The sequence below is a fragment of the Cydia pomonella genome, chromosome 26 (assembly GCF_033807575.1).
Source record: "Cydia pomonella isolate Wapato2018A chromosome 26, ilCydPomo1, whole genome shotgun sequence".
NCBI classification, from domain to species: Eukaryota; Metazoa; Arthropoda; class Insecta; order Lepidoptera; family Tortricidae; genus Cydia; species Cydia pomonella.
The window spans coordinates 3,894,419-3,912,663 of record NC_084728.1 but is presented as its reverse complement, the minus strand read 5'-3'; the positions used below and the strand labels follow the sequence as shown (position 1 = coordinate 3,912,663).

General features: G+C 38.9%; 1 protein-coding gene across 1 annotated transcript in view; it reads right to left on the bottom strand.

The window, feature by feature from the left end:
• LOC133532009 (pyruvate dehydrogenase (acetyl-transferring) kinase, mitochondrial) overlaps positions 1 to 18,245 on the bottom strand; it is a 61,907-nt gene that overhangs the window by 5,126 nt on the left and 38,536 nt on the right. The window contains exons 2-6 of the mRNA XM_061870488.1: positions 9,240 to 9,297; positions 3,829 to 3,978; positions 3,057 to 3,241; positions 1,831 to 2,028; positions 461 to 627 (exon numbers count right to left, since the gene is read on the bottom strand). Coding sequence (XP_061726472.1) covers positions 461 to 627; positions 1,831 to 2,028; positions 3,057 to 3,241; positions 3,829 to 3,978; positions 9,240 to 9,297 — 758 coding nt within the window. The remainder of the gene's footprint in view (positions 1 to 460; positions 628 to 1,830; positions 2,029 to 3,056; positions 3,242 to 3,828; positions 3,979 to 9,239; positions 9,298 to 18,245) is intronic.

The following is an 18,245-nucleotide window of genomic DNA, read 5'->3' as shown; positions in this document are numbered from 1 at the left end:
AGTGACCCTGCCTACGAAGCTGATGGTCCCGGGTTCAAATCCTGGTAAGGGCATTTATTCGTGTGATGAGCATGGATATTTGTTCCTGAGTCATGGGTGTTTTCTATCTATTTAAGTATTTATAAATATTTATATATTATATATATCGTTGTCTAAGTACCCTCAACACAAGCCTTATTGAGCTTACTGTGGGACTTAGTCAATTTGTGTAAAAATGTCCTATAATATTTATTTATTTATTTAACAACCATGCAACTTACAAACAAGAAACACACCCCTAGTTGACGCCACAACTAAGATCGGGCTATACCGTGTGAAGATCCTTAAACACGATGAATAAAAAAAAGACACTGCTGGATCGACTACGTGCCACTAATCTTCTTATGACGATGGTCATGAGTGATGAGTTTGGTCCTCCACATCCTCTATGGGTCAATTTAAAAAGTTTGGAGGTACTAACCTTAACAGAAACATCTTCTTTCCCAGGAACAATGTTGACAGTGATAGGCGGCGGACAGCTCTCGTGACTCTCCATGGTGGCCCTCATGGCATTCTTGAACAGCTCGAAGAGCATGTGGTAGAGATGGGACGGCACGTACACCACGGGCATTGGGCGCTCGCTGGGAACTGCAACAAAAAATTAAGAGATGTCTGTGAAGATTTGGAAACCGGTTATTTTTTAACCGGTTTCGGTCATCTGCAGAAAATTTGCCTACTGAAACCATGATAACAATAAGGTTTAAAAACTCTTATGGCGTTTTTATAACTTATTGCTGCTTGTCTTGTCTGTGTATGATTTTTTTTTATACTACGTCGGTGGCAAACAAGCATACGGCCTGCCTGATGGTAAGCAGTCTCCACATAAGATAAGATAAGAATCCTGACCGATTTTTATTCATCTTTTTGCACTTTCTTAGAGAACGATATTTTTTGCCCTCTACCTCTCGCTCTATTTGCTCGGTTGGCCTGCGGACGTTTGAACTTACGGTTTGGGGTCATCCATTAATTACATCACATGTTTAGGGGGAGGGAGGGGGTCAATAAAATGTGACATGTTGTGACAAGGGGGAGGGGGGAGTGACAAACTTTGTGACGTCACTTTAATTTCATCAGTAACCCAGTTTTTTTATTCGCTGTGCTCATAAATAACGAGTTTTTTGAAACGCTAATCATCTTTATTCGTTTAATTTTCTTTCCTAAACGGTTTTGTGTTATAAAATTCACTTTTATCAAAAATATTTTGATAATATATCAATAATACCTAATTCGATTTCCGATTTCGTTGAAAACAGAATTACTAAATAAGTGACGTCACACCAGGGGTGCCAAATGTGACCAAGTGTGACAAGGACGGGGGAGGAGTCAAAAAACCTCGAAATTTGTGTGTGTGTGTGTGTGATTTTTATGTGGGTTAATGAATGAACCCTTTTTAACCACCACACATATATCACAAGGTTAATACAAGTTTGATACTAGTTCTGTTTTATTTTTTATGATGTAGGAGGCAAACTAACAGACGAATCGCCTGATGATAAGCGATTACCGTCGCCCATGGACACCCGCAATAACAGAGGGGGTTGTAAGTGCGTTACCGGCATTTAAGATGGGAGTACGCTCTCTTCTTGAACGTTTGAACGGTCCGGAAATACCGCAGGCGACAGTTCATTCCACAGTTTAGCTGTGCGAGGCAGGAATTTATTAACAAATTCCGGAAAAAAACTATCATATTTTATATTGGCATTTTATAAAGGTCACATTGGGAGCCTGGGGTCGGCTCGGCAGTTTAATTACAACAATTAACACAAGTACTAGTTCTCTGCAAGTACCTACCTCCGCACTGCAGCAGCACCAGCTCCGGCGACGCCAGGTAGTACCTGTCGCAGAGGAACCTCGCGTTCTCGTACGCGTCCCGCACGACGCCCGCGACGTCGCACGCGGGGTCGATGCACCCGATATGTCTGCCCCCATTTCCCATGCCGTTGACCGACGCCTGTTTAGCGCCTACTGGTTGTTCGCCGAAGAGGATTGCTGGAAAGAGAAAATTCCTGTTTGAAATTTCGTACGCAAGTACCTAAGTCTTTTGGTGAATGAACGATTTTCTTTTCAAAAGTAGGTTGTACAGTGCACATTTACAATGTAATTGAGATGCAACGGTAAGAATGTTTGCCTCATTTAAATTTTTTTTAGGGATACTCGAGCGCCCAGTTCATAAATGGAACGTACAGCTCGTTACAGCACCAATATAGCCTCACAATGTCTGCCGTTTTTCCCCACAAGAGAATTCCGTATGACATAATACAGTGGATGTAACTAAAGTATACCAGCCTGGCCGTTTGTTAGCCGTCTGTTTCACCTTATTATAGAAGTCCATGTATAGGGTGTATTGCCATCTGTGCCCGCCCCTGAATTGGAATGATTCATTCCCACCTGTCCCCGGCGGGAGCGAAAAGTAGAGTGTGTAACTCTAGTGAAAGGCACCATTTCAGTCTCGGAAAGGGGTGCCTTTCATCCCTTGGTTAAAAATCTATTATTATTCTGCACCATAAAGTCAAAATACAAGTGTAAGACTAGGTAGCAACAGGGAACTAAAAAGCGATCTCTTCCAGACAACCCTTCTCTGTCTGTGTGTTCTCTTATTGTGTTGATTGATGAGCATCCTGATAGAGATGCGGCTCATATAGAACCGGTCCAGGAGGTATTGTATGGAGTGCTCCACCCCGCAGTCCGCCTCGTGGGTCTCCTTAAGCTCTAGGACTCCTTGCGCCATGATTTGATGATGCAGCGAGTTAGAGGAAGAGAGCACGAGTCATGTTAGACAGAGACACGTGGGTATCTGATATACTCACTTTGTTGTTTGATCTGGATCCTGATCGAGATGCGACTCATATAAAACCGGTCGAGGAAGTATTGTATGGAGTGCTCCACCCCACAGTCAACTTCATGTGATTTCTTCAGCTCTAGGACTCCTTGCGCCATGGTCTGATGGATTCAGCGAGGTAGAGGGAGAAAGTAAGAGTCATGTTAGACAGAGACACGTGGCTATCTGATGTACTCACTGTGTTGGTTGATCAGCATCCTGATAGAGATGCGGCTCATATAGAACCGGTCGAGGAAGTATTGTATGGAGTGTTCCACTCCACAGTCAACTTCATGTGATTCCTTCAGCTCTAGGACTCCTTGCGCCATGGTCTGGACAACGTCCGCATGCCGGTTACGGATGTGGACTAGTCTCTCGCAGAATCTAAAAATGAAAAAGTATTTATTAGAACGCGATTTCTTTAAGGATTAATCTGTGCGTCTACTGTACGTTTCTCCAGAAACTTCCTGCCTCGCACAGCTAAACTGTGTAATGGACTGTCGCCCTGCGATATTTCCGGACCGATACAATCTTCAAACCTTCAAGAACTGAGTGTACTTCCATCTTAACGGTGACCTGCGCCACTATCTCAACACAGTTTTGAGGTCCCAATATCATGCCCAACAACATACTTATTGAGGCCTAGGCTCCTATTTAGATAGAGCAGGGATGCCTAAGCGGATTCTCTTATTGAAACTTTTGTACATGGATTTATTTTTATTATAAATAAGGATCAAACTACAGTACAACCTGTCGCTCTAGTATCTTTTAGAGGATTGCCGTTGGCTGCTGTCGGCGGACGTTATATACGGGGACGATCGATGCCGAACTTAAAATTTCGGAAGTCATCGGCCGTCCTCCGTGATGTCAATAAGCTGCGTTCTGAACAATACTAAAAGTTGGTAGCGGTTGCCTGCTGTAAACTATGTTCCCACAAGGATGAAGGGTGAACCCTTGAGGTATATACTCACTCGCTAAGCACCTTCTGCTCTGGATCCATCTTCTCAAACCGTATGATCTCGGCGAAGGAGCGCTCGTACCACTGGTTCACGAGGCCGACTGAAGGCATCCGAAGAAGGTTTTCGGGCAGTAGCGCTATCTCTTTCATTATGTTCGCCAGTCTGGAAAGGAAGAGATTTAGGTCAGTCGGTGGTCAGTTTGAACGATTTATGTTAATTTTATCAATTTTTATAAAAAAATAAAATAGAACAGGGAACATGTTGGGATACCTGTTACAACACGATACATTCCTCAAAAACATCACAGAAGGGAATGTCGAAGGGAACAGGAAGAGAGGGCATCCCTGTAGAGTAGTCTACAAAAATCTGCATTGTCGTTCATGTCTTTCTATGAATTTTGACATTTAGTTTTTTTAATACCACGACGGTGGCAAACAAGCATACGGCCCGCCTGATGGTAAGCAGTCATCGTAGCATATGGACGCCTGCAACTCCAGAGGTGTTACATGCGCGTTGCCGACCCTAAAGACATAAGACCCGAATAATGACACTGCTTGACTTTGTTCTGTTCAATTCGGTGTCTGGCCTGCTTAAAGGTGCAGTAAGTTCAGAGAGCGGAGTTTTTGAAAAATTGTCTTGTAATCTTGAGGCCTCTCTCCAAAAAATCATCGTTTCGACCGTGATTTTTTGACTTACGTTCGATACAAAAAATCACGAACATAGGTCTAAAATGCATCTTCAGAATTTGTAACAAATTCCGCACTAAAAGCTAAAAATATGAACATCGCTTCTAAAAATAGCAATGTCATGTTTGATCGAACACATTTATTTTTAGTGTTCCGTAGCCAAAGGGTAAAACGGGACCCTATTACTAAGACTCCGCTGTCAGTCCGTTCGTCTGTCACCAGGCTGTATCTCACAAAGCGTGATAGCTAGGCAGTTGAAATTTTCACAGATGATGTATTTTTGGTGCCGGTATAACAGGACAGGACGTTGGCCGATCGCCTCGACTGCCCGCTCACAAAATACTGGGTTTATGTGCTTATTGGGAGGGACAAATAGGATAAGACTATTTATCGCTCCCAATACCTACTAGGTTAAGTTTCCTGTAGATATATATTTATTCATAAGACTAACATAGATTTTTAAGAAGGTACTAACCAATGGATTATGGTCCGAAATAAACAATTTTATTTATTTATAACAGCAAATACTAAAAAACAGAATAAAATAAATATTTAAGGGGCCTCCCATACAACAAACGTAATTTTTTTGACGTTTTTATAGATAATGGTACGGAACCCTTCGTGCGCGAGTCCGACTCGTACTTGGGTTTTTTTATTTTTCTTTTCTAACATACAAAAAATTTAAATTCAAAAACCGGATGATATCCACGATCCGCGGCACTCATTTTCATTTCGCCCATGCTTCCACTCAGTGAGCACAAAACACATTCTCCTAGACTGCAAACAGGTAGAAGTATACAGGAACAAATACCTAGGGACTCCGTGCACACTAGGAGAGGCAGTTAGCAACCTGAAAACATTGCTAGGCTTCGTGGAGGAGCTGGGGTGGTTAGAGTAGCGCTACCTCGTTTCACGCAAAATAGGCACAATGGTTGTCGACTTGCGGAAAATGGCCAGAAGCACTTACTCAATTTTAAAAATAAATGTCAAACAAGCGAAAAAATCCTCATGAACATTTTTTTCTACAAAATTTCCCACCCATCTGGCCTATTAATACTTCATGAATAATTAAAAAGGATGCACCGCATTACGTGCTAAATAAACAATCATTCGTAATTAGAATAACCGGTTAGAGGGCGTATTCATTAATAGGGACCGTGCGCGTTGAAGGATCTGCCATCTTGTGGCCTGAATCGGAACAATAAACATGTACATTCACACGTCACGTATTTTCTTGTGCATAGTAGGTTCTGCCATCTTGTGGGCTACATCGGAACAGTACACATCACATTTACGCCTCGCGCCAAAAATCTGACGGCTCCTGTGCTGCCTCCTACAGTTCAGCACGGTCCCTATAGTAACTACAGCTGTTATAACTTTTGTGTCTAATGATAATCTCTATGCCCAATGCCAGTTTTTATACTACGTCTGTGATAAACAAGAATACGGCCCGCCTGATGGTAAGCAGTCTCTGTAGTCCATGGACGCCTGCAACTCCAAAGGAGTTACGTGCGCGTTGCCGACCCTAACACTCCGCACCCTCGTTGAGCTCGGGCAACCTTACCGGCAGGAACACAACACTATGAGTAGGGTCTAGTGTTATATGGCTGCGGTTTTCTGTAAGCTGGAGTTACTTCCCCAGTTGGGCTCTGCTCTAGATCTGGAATGACATCCGCTGTGCTGTGCCCTATGCACTACCACACAAAGCGAGATGACATTCACAAAATTTAGGTTTTCATACAAAATTTGTTTTCGCTCTATTTCCTGCTAGCTGAAGCTATATAAACTAATTACAGGCATAGATATACCTCATGTCATTGTAATATGCAAAATGTTATTACAATCCAACACGTAGTTTTAAAATGAGAACGAAAGTCCGTTTGTATGGGAAGGTGAAATTCGACCGCGCTTACTGCGGTTTAAACCTTCAAGATGATAGTAAGGTAGAAGTACTAGTGCTCGACGCTGCACTAGTCACCGACATGGGCACTTTATTTCATGGAAATATAGGTTAAATTTGAACAACGAAGATTTTTCTGTATTCGAACTTAATCCTTGTCACTTTGACATAAAGTGCCCATGTCGAGTACTAGTGCAGCGTCGAGCACTAGTACTTCTACCTTAGTATATTTTTACAACATGATCATTATAGTATTTCTCAGTTAACCATTCGATTGTTTTCATTATTTATGCTTTATTTGGGATACCCTTAACAAAAACTATAAAATCTACTACTTAGTTAAAATTTCACAGGGTCTATTATATTGCGACAAATATTGCAAACATAAACATGTTTTCTGTATTAATCATAGGAGAGATAACATTTACCCTGACTTGATCGCGTGATGTGATAACGCCATTACATAATACGTAATGTTTTTTTTTTATGGTAGAGGAGGCAAATAATTTAATAATATAATTTAACCTTTATGATTCAATAACATGACCCTACTTTTGTTGGAACATATGTAAACTACATGTATCATAGACTTATACGTATTTACTGGTTGTTTACTATAGCAACGCTTGTATACTTTGACTGTTGTCATCCACGGAAAATTAAACACACTTCTCCTTCGCGGAGAAAAAAATTGGCGAGTGTCGGGGTTTTTTAGAAACATGAACCGGAGTTGAGCAGAGGAAAGGAAAGGTTATATGTATATTTATTTTTCTTGTATATTTTTACTGAGGTGTGCCAATAAAGAGTATTCTATCTATCTATCTATGTATTCACTATAGCTACAGCATACGAGTAAAAGAGCTAGTAGCTCACGAAACGTTTTGGTATAAGGGAAAATAGCACTTGCTTTTATACTATATCGTGGCAATGGTCGGTATATATAATGACCGCCCAGGAAATGTCAGGATTATTAGGGTGATGTCCGGACTTTTGTCAGGATTATATAATACTAGACCTATCTAACAGCCATTAACCTTAAATCGTTATCGTTACCAAATTTTGTACAGTCAGCGTCAAATACTTTGTAGCAGTCAAAGTGGCCAAATAGTTCGGTACACCATACTATAGTCTGTACTTTTAGGTATTTAAATAAACATAACCAAAACCTACCCTCAAATGGCTCCTTAAGCCAGTTGAGGGTAGATGAGAACATTACACGATCAAATAATGTAGGTTTAAGGCAGATCGTTCTGTGACAGATCCATGCGGTTTTGTATTTGGTTAGTAAACCAATAAATGTTATAACTACCCGAAAATGTACAAATTGTTTGTTTACGTTTATTTAAATACCTACAAGTACGGACTATAGTATGGTGTACCGAACTATTTGGCCACTTTGACTGCTACAAAGTATTTGAAGCTGACTGTACTAACAAAGAGTAATAAACTGTATTTGCATAATAACAAGTAGTAGATACCTAGTAAATAAGATAACTTTAATCTAGAAAGATACTATTTATACCGCTCAAAACACGCCGATAACATTTAAAAACAATGAGAATGAAAAAGTAGTCATAACAATAACGTTTATTTATTATTTACATACTGAAAAATATTGTTTTTTTCTGTGATTAGAGCAACCTCTAAATGCCAAATCGGTTAAATTTGGTTTGACGACCTGTCTGGCCTAGTGAGAGTAGTGGGTAGTGACCCGGCCTACGAAGTCGATGGTCCCGGGTTCAAATCCTGGGAAGGGCATTAATTCCGAAACTGCTCTTCTGAAAAGCAGGAGGTCCCGGGTTCGAATCCTGGTAAGGGCATTTATTTGTGTGTTTAACACAAATATTTGTTCTTGAGTTATGGATGTTTTAAGATATAAGTATTTATACAGGATGTAACATGACACGAGGAAACCGAAAGATTTTAACAGTGTATTTTTGATCACATTTAGAGACTAAGATGTCATATAAACTTTTCTGGGTTTTGCCTAGTTTCACAGTCAATACCAATGAAAAAAAAAACTTATTGTAACTTAGTGCAAAACGCCCTTTTTATGGCGAAGTTGCTATTATGTGGGCGTTGTCTAAATATCGTTATTGATAGAATTTAAAAAGTGACTAGTAACCTTTGCAAAAACTAGGCTTTACAAATACACTATAACAGTAAATATTTATGTACAAAATACATTAAAAAAAAACCTTTTTTAACCTCAGAAGTGCGTGGTTCAAATCTTCCGGGTTCCACGTGTTACATGTATGTATGTATGTCACTTTATTGCTCATAAACAGGTTAACATAAAACAGACAAAAAAAATTAATTTCCAAAGGCGAACTCATCCCTAAATCTCTTCCATTTACATCGTGTATTTAATTATATATTTTATATATTATCGTCTAGTCTAGTACCCACAACAAAAGACTTATGGAGCTTACTGTGGGACTAGGTCGATTTGAGTAATATTTTCCGTAAAAAAGAAAAGAAAAATGACGGGTCTTTTTAAAATTGAGTCTAAAAACCGAGTCGAGTCTTAAAGGTCTTCGCACACTATATCAATTCCACACCAACTCAACTCACTTTTGGTTCAGCTTAGTGGACGACGAGTGGACGTCGCGTAGACCACCCGACAGTTACCTAAATTTTAACATTGTACTGTAGGACATACAAGATAAGGCTTTAATTTCAATATTTAATTTTGAGTCGAGTGGCTGTGGAGTTGCAATAGTGTGCTAAGACCTTAAAGCAGCGTACTCTTAACCATCGTTACCCTTGAAAATGTAACATAGACGGATATCTTATAGATATCATATCAAATAGATAGTATAAAGAAATATGTATACCTTACTGGTAGCTCCTTTCTAAGGAATATGTATGATTTCTTTTCGCACGCGTTTAAACCTGAAACAAGCGAAAAACATATTAAAACATATCATCTAAAAAATAATGGCGCTCTCTTAAGTCACTGAGCCAGTGAAGTAAGTAATCTAAAAAAAAAAACAAGTATATAAGTAACATTTTGTGGGCCTTTATCCAGAATTGTGCCTGCGTCTAAATTCCGTCAAACCATACAAACGTATGAAAAGTTTGAACGAGTTGAGTCTGACCACAGTCATATAATTTGAGAACGAGCCTGGTACGTAAATCTGCTAGAGAAAATTGAACTTCTTCTTCTTCCTCGCGTTGTCCCGGCATTTTGCCACGGCTCAAGGGAGCCTGGGGTCCGCTTGACACCTAATCCCAAGATTTGGCGTAGGCACTAGTTTTTACGAAAGCGACTGCCATCTGACCTCCCAACCCAGAGGGTAAACTAGGCCTTGTTGGGATTAGTCCGGTTTCCTCACGATGTTTTCCTTCACCGAAAAGCGACTGGTAAATATCATATAATATTTCGCACATAAGTTCCGAAAAACTCATTGGTACGAGCCGGGTTTGAACCCGCGACCTCCGGATTGCAAGTCGCACGCTCTTACCGCTAGGCCACCAGCACTTCTAGAGAAAATTGAACTGTTGAATTGAAATTGAATTGAAGTGTTGTTGAATTGAGCTATTTTCTCGAATATTAAAAGGCAACCTTACTATTTTATTGTACCTATTTCGTAAAGATTGCCTGAAAGGGCAGCAGCTGTGTAGGCAGATATTGTTTATTACATATTAAACCCACGCCTACGCATTTAAAACGCTTCGGTAATTTCAATCAGTTTCAAGCGTTGTATTTTCTAAGTCAGCGGATTGGAAAAGATGGGTCTGGAACGCGTAGAATGTGATAAGAGCCTCTAATCGAGAAACACAAATGTTGCCAATATATATACTCGCATTAACTCGCGTTTCCCTTGAACGTTTCCCTTCTTTCAATTTCATCTTCTTCTTATAGTTAAGTTAGTTCAGGTCCATTGCAACAAAATTAATAACTATAATCTATAACGTTTTCGGCACTGTATTGTCAATATTATATGTAATATAAGACAAATGTAACTCTTCTGTAATGACTGTTTGTGCCAAAATAAAGAGAAAAAAAAAAAATTAAGGCTCCTCCTCCCGCAAAATACCGTAAATCGGAGTTACTCAGAACCATTTTTAGGGTTCCGTACCCAAACGGTAAAACGGGACCCTATTACTAAGACTCCACTGTCCGTCCGTCCGTCCGTCCGTCCGGCCGTCTGTCACCAGGCTGTATCTCGTGAACCCTGATAGACAGTTGAAATTTTCACAGATGATTTATTTCTGTTGCCGCTATAACAACAAATACTAAAAAGTACGGAACCCTCGGTGGGCGAGTCCGACTCGCACTTGTCCGGTTTTTTTTTATATATTAAATATGACACTATCTGAGCAGAAAAATATATATAACAATCTAAAAGATATGAGACATGATATGGTTTTTCTGAAAATCTAATTTAATTTAAATAAGTGAAGAAAAAAAATCATGAAGTCACCCCTATTTCAGTTGTATCCTCATTACTACTGCCACTTTTATCGAAAATTTACAATCTTTCTCACAAAACACTATAAAATGATTTGGTTTTCTTTTTTTTTCAAATTCATAAAACTGTGCCTCAATTCCTAAAAAATAAGCCTTAATCCCACCTAGGTGCCTACCATTACCCCGCTCTCGTCCGTCCGTATAGTCAGTACGGGGCAAGTCGTAAATGTATGGAGCTGTACAGCGTCATCTCGTTTACCTGACAAATTCGAAGCATGAAACGGTCTTAAGAGGCTGTCAACACCCAATGTCCTTGAAATTGATGTTACTTAAACAGTTTTTTAAGAAAGACTATTTGTTTTAGTCAAGTAAGAAAAATATAATATGTTCATAGTAATTATATTTCAAAGACCGTGGTTGTACTCGATACATGATTGAACGAAATCGGCTCGATAGAAAATAATTGCATAGATTGGTCTTAAAATCACAATTAATCGGTTTTATGTTCATCTCTGTATTGTTTTGACTTATGGGTCTGCAATTAAAATCACAATTTCAAAACATTTATATCTAAACCGTGGTTGAGTAAAATATTACACTAATAATCCACTTTTTTTTATTTAAATATTTTTCTTATTATTCCCTTGCCCAGGCCCAGTAACATGCGACAGTGCTATCTCATTTACTCCGATATTTTATACAAATAGACAGTGTGCGCGCTTTAGGTATTGACAGCGTCTTAAGATTTTACGCATTTTTACTCAATCAATGTAGGTATTGATAATATTGATATACACAGTGTTTTTTTGATTTCCGTTAATTTCAAGGGTGCATCCCTGAGCTTAATTTAAGTAACTTTCTCAAAGACACCGGTATTATAATTAACTCCATTTCGGAGATAATCAACAATGTATTTTTATCTTATTAGGCCCTTGCGAGCGTATACAGTTGCCTTAGGGTCTGTTTACATATTGATTAGTGTTTATTACTAGTGTGTACATTTGCTACTAAACGCAGTTACTATTTTGGATGCTTGATGTTTGAAATGACATTGATATGTCACCGTTTGAAATTGTTTGGTTGAATTAAATGTAATGCCTGTTACAACAACGCTATATGCAACATTTAATTACTTTTTATGAAAATAAAATTACATATAAAAAAAAAACATACCCCGGAGTTAACGGAATCAATAAAAACACGGTGTATATAATATTTCATTCGTTCTTTTAAATTTATGGCTTTAGTCCAGTGGGGCTATTTCGCCAGTATCAAGGTATTACGAGCTTTAAATATGACTATAATTGTACGGTTAGTACAAGACAGTGTCCGGTGATTTTATCAACTCTTGTAAAGTGATAGCTGGACTTTACAAGGAGCACGTGGACTACCGGCCGTTGACTCCAATATGGCGGTAAAACGTGTTCCAAGATTAATTCTAAGAGGTGGATTATATAATAATAATAATTCAGCCTATATACGTCCCACTGCTGGGCACAGGCCTCCTCTCATGTGCGAGAGGGCTCGGGCTATAGTCCCCACGCTAGCCCAATGCGGGACTTCACATACACCTAAGATAAGAGGTGGATTGTCAAAGCAAAATTTATAGCCACAGTAAATTTTCAATGCTTCAAGCAGTACCAAGCGGTCGCAGGGGCCCACGACAGCCCGATATTTGGCCACTGGGCAAAATCTCACGCGCCACATGCCCACTATTACAAGTAGGTAAATATTATAAATTTTTTTTTTTTTTTTTTTTTATACCACGACGGTGGCAAGCAAGGATACGGCCCGCCTGATGGCAAGCACCGTAGCCTATGGACGCCTGCAACTCCAGAGGTGTTACATGCGCGTTGCCGACCCTTTAAAAATCTGTACACTCCTTTTTTGAAGAACCTCATACTGTAGACCCTCGGGAAAACCTCGGCAGGTAGCTCATTCCACAACCGGAGCGTGCGCGGGAGGAAGTTCCTCTTAAACCGCACAGTGCGTGACCATTTAGGTTCTAGGGTGTGAGGATGATGAATTTAATTGATAGTGGTAATTTAAATGATAGTCTTAATTTAATTGATAATTTTAATTTAAATGATAGTCTTAATTTAATTGATAATTTTAATTTAATTGATAATTTTAATTTAAATGATAGTTTTAATTTAATTGATACGTTGATAATTTTAATTTAGTTGTAAATTTTAATTTTATTGATAATTTTAATTTCGTTCATAATTTTAACTCAATTGAAAATTTTAATTTAAGTAATAATTTTAATTTAATTTAATTGATAATTTTGTTGGTTTAAGTTATTAATAATTTTTATTTAATTAATTTATATGCAAATATTTTAATTATTTGTTGTTTGTAATATGGATATCTGGACCGAAATAAAAGCTTTCTATTTTCAAAGTCGGAAGCTTATAACCTGTCTGGAGGTATAATATCATTGACTAGATAGGTCAGAAGGGATGGCAAAGACAACGCGCTTGTGTTTACACGGGCCGTGCCCTTGTTTGCTATCGTCATTGTATAGTCTAGAAGCGATATAGTGATATTGACACACGACGTTGATCACCTTGAGACAGAGTAAATAGCTTTACAAACAGTCATTGTTTATATACATCCTGTGTTTATGTAACAGAAAATACATATTGCAGATTTATGTATTGTTAAGCTATAAATAGTGCGAGATACGTCTATTACACCTTGGTAGGAACTCGAGTCTTTTGAGTCTGAATTTGAAGAACTCGACTCGTTTTTAATAGACTAGGCGCTTAACACATTCACTGCCAGACAAAACGGCGCACTACCCCAGAAACCGGTGGTCTATAGCTGCGTACAAAACAACCCGCCCGTTGTCCGGCATCTGAACAAAGTTCACGAGCGCCCACCAGGTGGGTTGCTGGCAGTGAATGTTTTTAAAAAAACTTCTGAGTAATTTAAGTCTGGAGCGAGTCCTTTATTATTTTTTAAGCGCAACTCAAAAGGACTTGACGACCGGTTTGGTTTAGTGGGTAGTGACCCTGCCTACGAAGCTGATGGTCCCGGGTTCAAATGCTGGTAAGGGCATGTATTTGTGTGATGAGCATGGATATTTGTTCCTGAGTCATGGGTGTTTTCTATGTATTTAAGTATTTATAGATATTTATATATTATATATATCGTTGTCTAAGTACCCTCAACACAAGCCTTATTGAGCTTACTGTGGGACTCAGTCAATTTGTGTAATAATGTCCTATAATATTTATTTATTTATTTATAAAGGACTGAGTCTCCGAATAAAAACTCCGTCATAATTTTTATAGGTTTTACCTAAATAAAAGTAAATAAATAATTTATATGGTGTTGTATGATTTGTCCACGAATATTACTTAAAGACAATGCATTTCGAAATTTTGCAAAAAAAAGAGTTCTCTGAAAATATTCAAGTCTACGAAAGACTCGGGTCAGATTATGTGAGTCTGAAAAACAGAGTCGAGTTTCAAAGCAGAATGTACTTAACCGTCCTGAAAAAAAAGGCTTTGTACAGATATTTATGAACAGTTTGGCCGCTCCGATATAATATATCGATATTATCTGGTGAAAACAACTAGTGGTCAGTGGTTACTGGTTACTCACTACTCATAAGAGCTTCCGTACCATTGACATAATATATATCTAAGGACGGGCTGTACAGGCATTACGAAACTTGAAGGTACCTTTTTCAGATTTTTGCTCATATCTTGTATGGCATTATAATTACTTCTGACAAAAGTTTAATCCTTTCCTTTTTAGGGTTCCGTACCCAAAGGGTCAAACGGACCCTATTACTGAGATTTCGCTGTCCGTCCGTCCGTCTGTCACCAAGCTGTACCTCATGAACCGTGATAGCTAGACAGTTGAAATTTTCACAGATGATGTATTTCCGTTGCCGCTATAACAACAAATAAAAACAGAATAAAATAGATATTTAAGGCTCCCATACAACAAACATAATTTTTTTGCCGTTCTTATAAATAATGGTACGGAACCCTTCATGCGCGAGTCCGACTCGCACTTGCCCGGTTTTTTTTTCTTCTAGTGTTATTACATCTAAGTCTAATTATATCTGACGACCGGTTTGGCCTAGTGGGTAGTGACCCTGCCTACGAAGCTGATGGTCCCGGGTTCAAATCCTGGTAAGGGCATTTATTCGTGTGATGAGCATGGATATTTGTTCCCGAGTCATGGGTGTTTTCTATGTATTTATGTATTTATAAATATTTATATATTATATATATCGTTGTCTAAGTACCCTCCAACACAAGCCTTATTGAGCTTACTGCGGGACTTAGTCAATTTGTGTAATAATGTCCTATAATATTTATTTATTTATTTATGTGTGACCCCACGGTCTTCATAACAAAGTCCTAAAGACTGCCTTTCACTGTAAGTCACTGACTTAAAATAACAACAAAAAAATAAAGAACTACATTGATTCCTATGTATATTTAAGTCACTTCTATTGCGAATAAAAAGTGATCTTTGGACCCACAGTAATTTATAAAAATAAACATCAACATCCCAAAATTCTCGTCTAATATTCAACAAATCTCACGCGAAGTCCAAAGTCCGAGTTTTTCATGTGTTGGCATGCAAACTTCAGCCAATTACGAACATTTGAAGCATACAACCAATAACAACATATGCGTAATGGTAATTTGGCACACGTCTTAAACTTTAATAGTTTAATTTAATAATAATAATAATAATAAGGGCAGGGCAGCTTGTAGCGAGTTGTTGGGGAGTAACGACCCTACGGACCCGAGTACTCCGGAGAGTCGGTCAGGGTCTCCGTCTCCGACGTGTCTTCGTCGGTCGGAGTAGACCCCAAGGGGACCCGCAGGACTCTCAGCTCTGGCTTGCCTTCATTGGCCGGTTAGAGAGGAGTCGTTAGAGCTAAATGCTCCAGGGGTGGAAGTGAAAACTTGCATAAGACGCGAGTTGGCACAGTGGCTGTTATCAGCCACTGGGTAGAAAGCGGCGTACACTCTCGACACCCCTGAGCCGCTCACGCCGGTGTTGCTCCTGGTCGTCTTCACGACGGCATTTTCAGGGGCCCATCTAGTGGGCGGCGAGTCACCACCTGCCTCGATAACTAGTGGAAACATTGTTATGGCAGGTGTCCGGACGTCTTTGAAATAACCCAGTCTCATTGTCCTCCCAAACTTCAATCCATAGACCGTTATACTGTTCACTTTTACTACAATAGTCCCAATGCATGCTGCGACCGGTTCATGGGTGTCTATTGTTGCGCCCGTGAACGGGTTTCAGCAGGCGTTCTACATGACATTAAAGCTCTCCAAAGGGCCTCTACGTGTTGGATCTATATCCCCACGCAAGCCTATCAAAAGACCGGGATTTATAGGCCCGTGAAATCCAAGGAGATATAATAATAATAAATATTCTTTATTGTACACCACATATTGAAAAGGAGAATACAAAGATAACACAAATTACAATTAGGTAACAACAGGCGGTCTTATCGCTAAAAAGCGATCTCTTCCAGTCAACGTTTGGGTAGCAGGAAACAATAACATACAACAATGAACGGGTAGTGCCAATATGAGATTACGTAGATATTAGAACAGTATCATATATCACGCATAAAAATATAAAGTTTTATAAACACATAAAAATACCAAATATAATAAATACATAATATACATACATTTATATATACATAAAAAGGCAGGTTAAGGCAGCGAGAGGTACTTAATGTGATTTTAAAAGGCTTTTAAATATGGGAAGGGATTTTGCGCATCTTATTTCCAAATTTTGAAGGTTAGGTACCACTTTTGAGGCTATAAAATTTCTAATCTGAAAAATGGGTGACGTGTTGTCTTGGGTAATCCAAGAATGCGGCTTTTTTCTGTTGGAAAGTTTTCAGTATTAATATAATACTTTTACATAAATGACGCGGGCGCGTTGCTATACAAAAACAAAATAATTTCGATACGTAAATTTTCCACGCTTTTCCTAGTATCTTGACTAGTCGCCAGAATAGCGTGAAACTATTAAAATTGGCAATAAAATTGACGTTCATAAGTTTCATGGCCAATGTCAATTGTTATTGGTTGGCAACAGAAATATCTAATGCAATCAGGGTTGCCATACGTCAGGATTTATCCCGACATATCAGGATTCTTAGTCCCGTGTCTGGATTGCGGGTGACTTGGCGACAGGATTTTTTCTTCAACTAACCTAAAAGCTAGTAACCTAAAAGGTGTTGGGCAGAGGGAAGGAAAGGTTATATCTATGCAATAAAACCGACGCGCCGATAATAATACAATTGTTTACCGTATTCGCGTAAGGGTAAAGCCTGACCATAATGTAAATTTATTCGATAGCGTGACGTGACGTACGCGTTTGCTTTAAGTCTCATTTTATATCGGATTTTGAGTTTCCAAAACGTCTCGCTTGGCGCGCTGTTTTTAAATCCCATACAAAATGAGACTTAACGCAAACGCGTACGTCACGTCACGCTATCGAATACATGTACACTAGGGGTTCAGTAATATATGATGACACGCCATATTGCGGAATTCCATTGGAACTAAATTTCTCATACTAAACTGAAATGTCACCCTACATGAGAATAATTAAGAGCGCCCTCTTGACAATAAATATAAATAAATATTATAGGACATTATTACACAAATTGACTAAGTCCCACAGTAAGCTCAATAAGGCTTGTGTTGAGGGTACCTAGACAACGATATATATATAATATATAAATATTTATAAATACTTAAATACATAGAAAACACCCATGACTCAGGAACAAATATCCATGCTCATCACACGAATAAATGCCCTTACCAGGATTTGAACCCGGGACCATCAGCTTCGTAGGCACCACTAGGCCAAACCGGTCGTCAAAGATCATATATTTCTGGTCGGGCTTTACTTGCGCAATAGATTCCATGTTCTATCTGATTTTCCAATAGCAGCTACGGTGGTTATGCTTATGCGTAACAACGTACCAAAGAGTGAAAAGCGGCCAAGTGCGAGTCGGACTCGCCCATGAAGGGTTCCGTACCATTTATGACGTATCAAAAAAAAAACTACTTACTAGATCTCATTCAAACCAATTTTCGGTGGAAGTTTGCATGGTAATGTACATCACATATTTTTTGTTTTATCATTCTCTTATTTTAGAAGTTACAGGGGGGGACACATTTTACCACTTCGGAAGTCTCTCTCGCGCAAACTATTCAGTTTAGAAAAAAAATAATTGGAAACCTCAATATCATTTTTGAAGACCTATCCATTGATACCCCACACGTATGGGTTAGATGAAAAAAAAAATTGAGTTTCAGTTCTAAGTATGGGGAACCCCCAAAATTTATTAGGGTTTCGTAGCCAAATGGCAAAAAATTTGTGTGAACCGCATTAAGACTTTCACACAAAC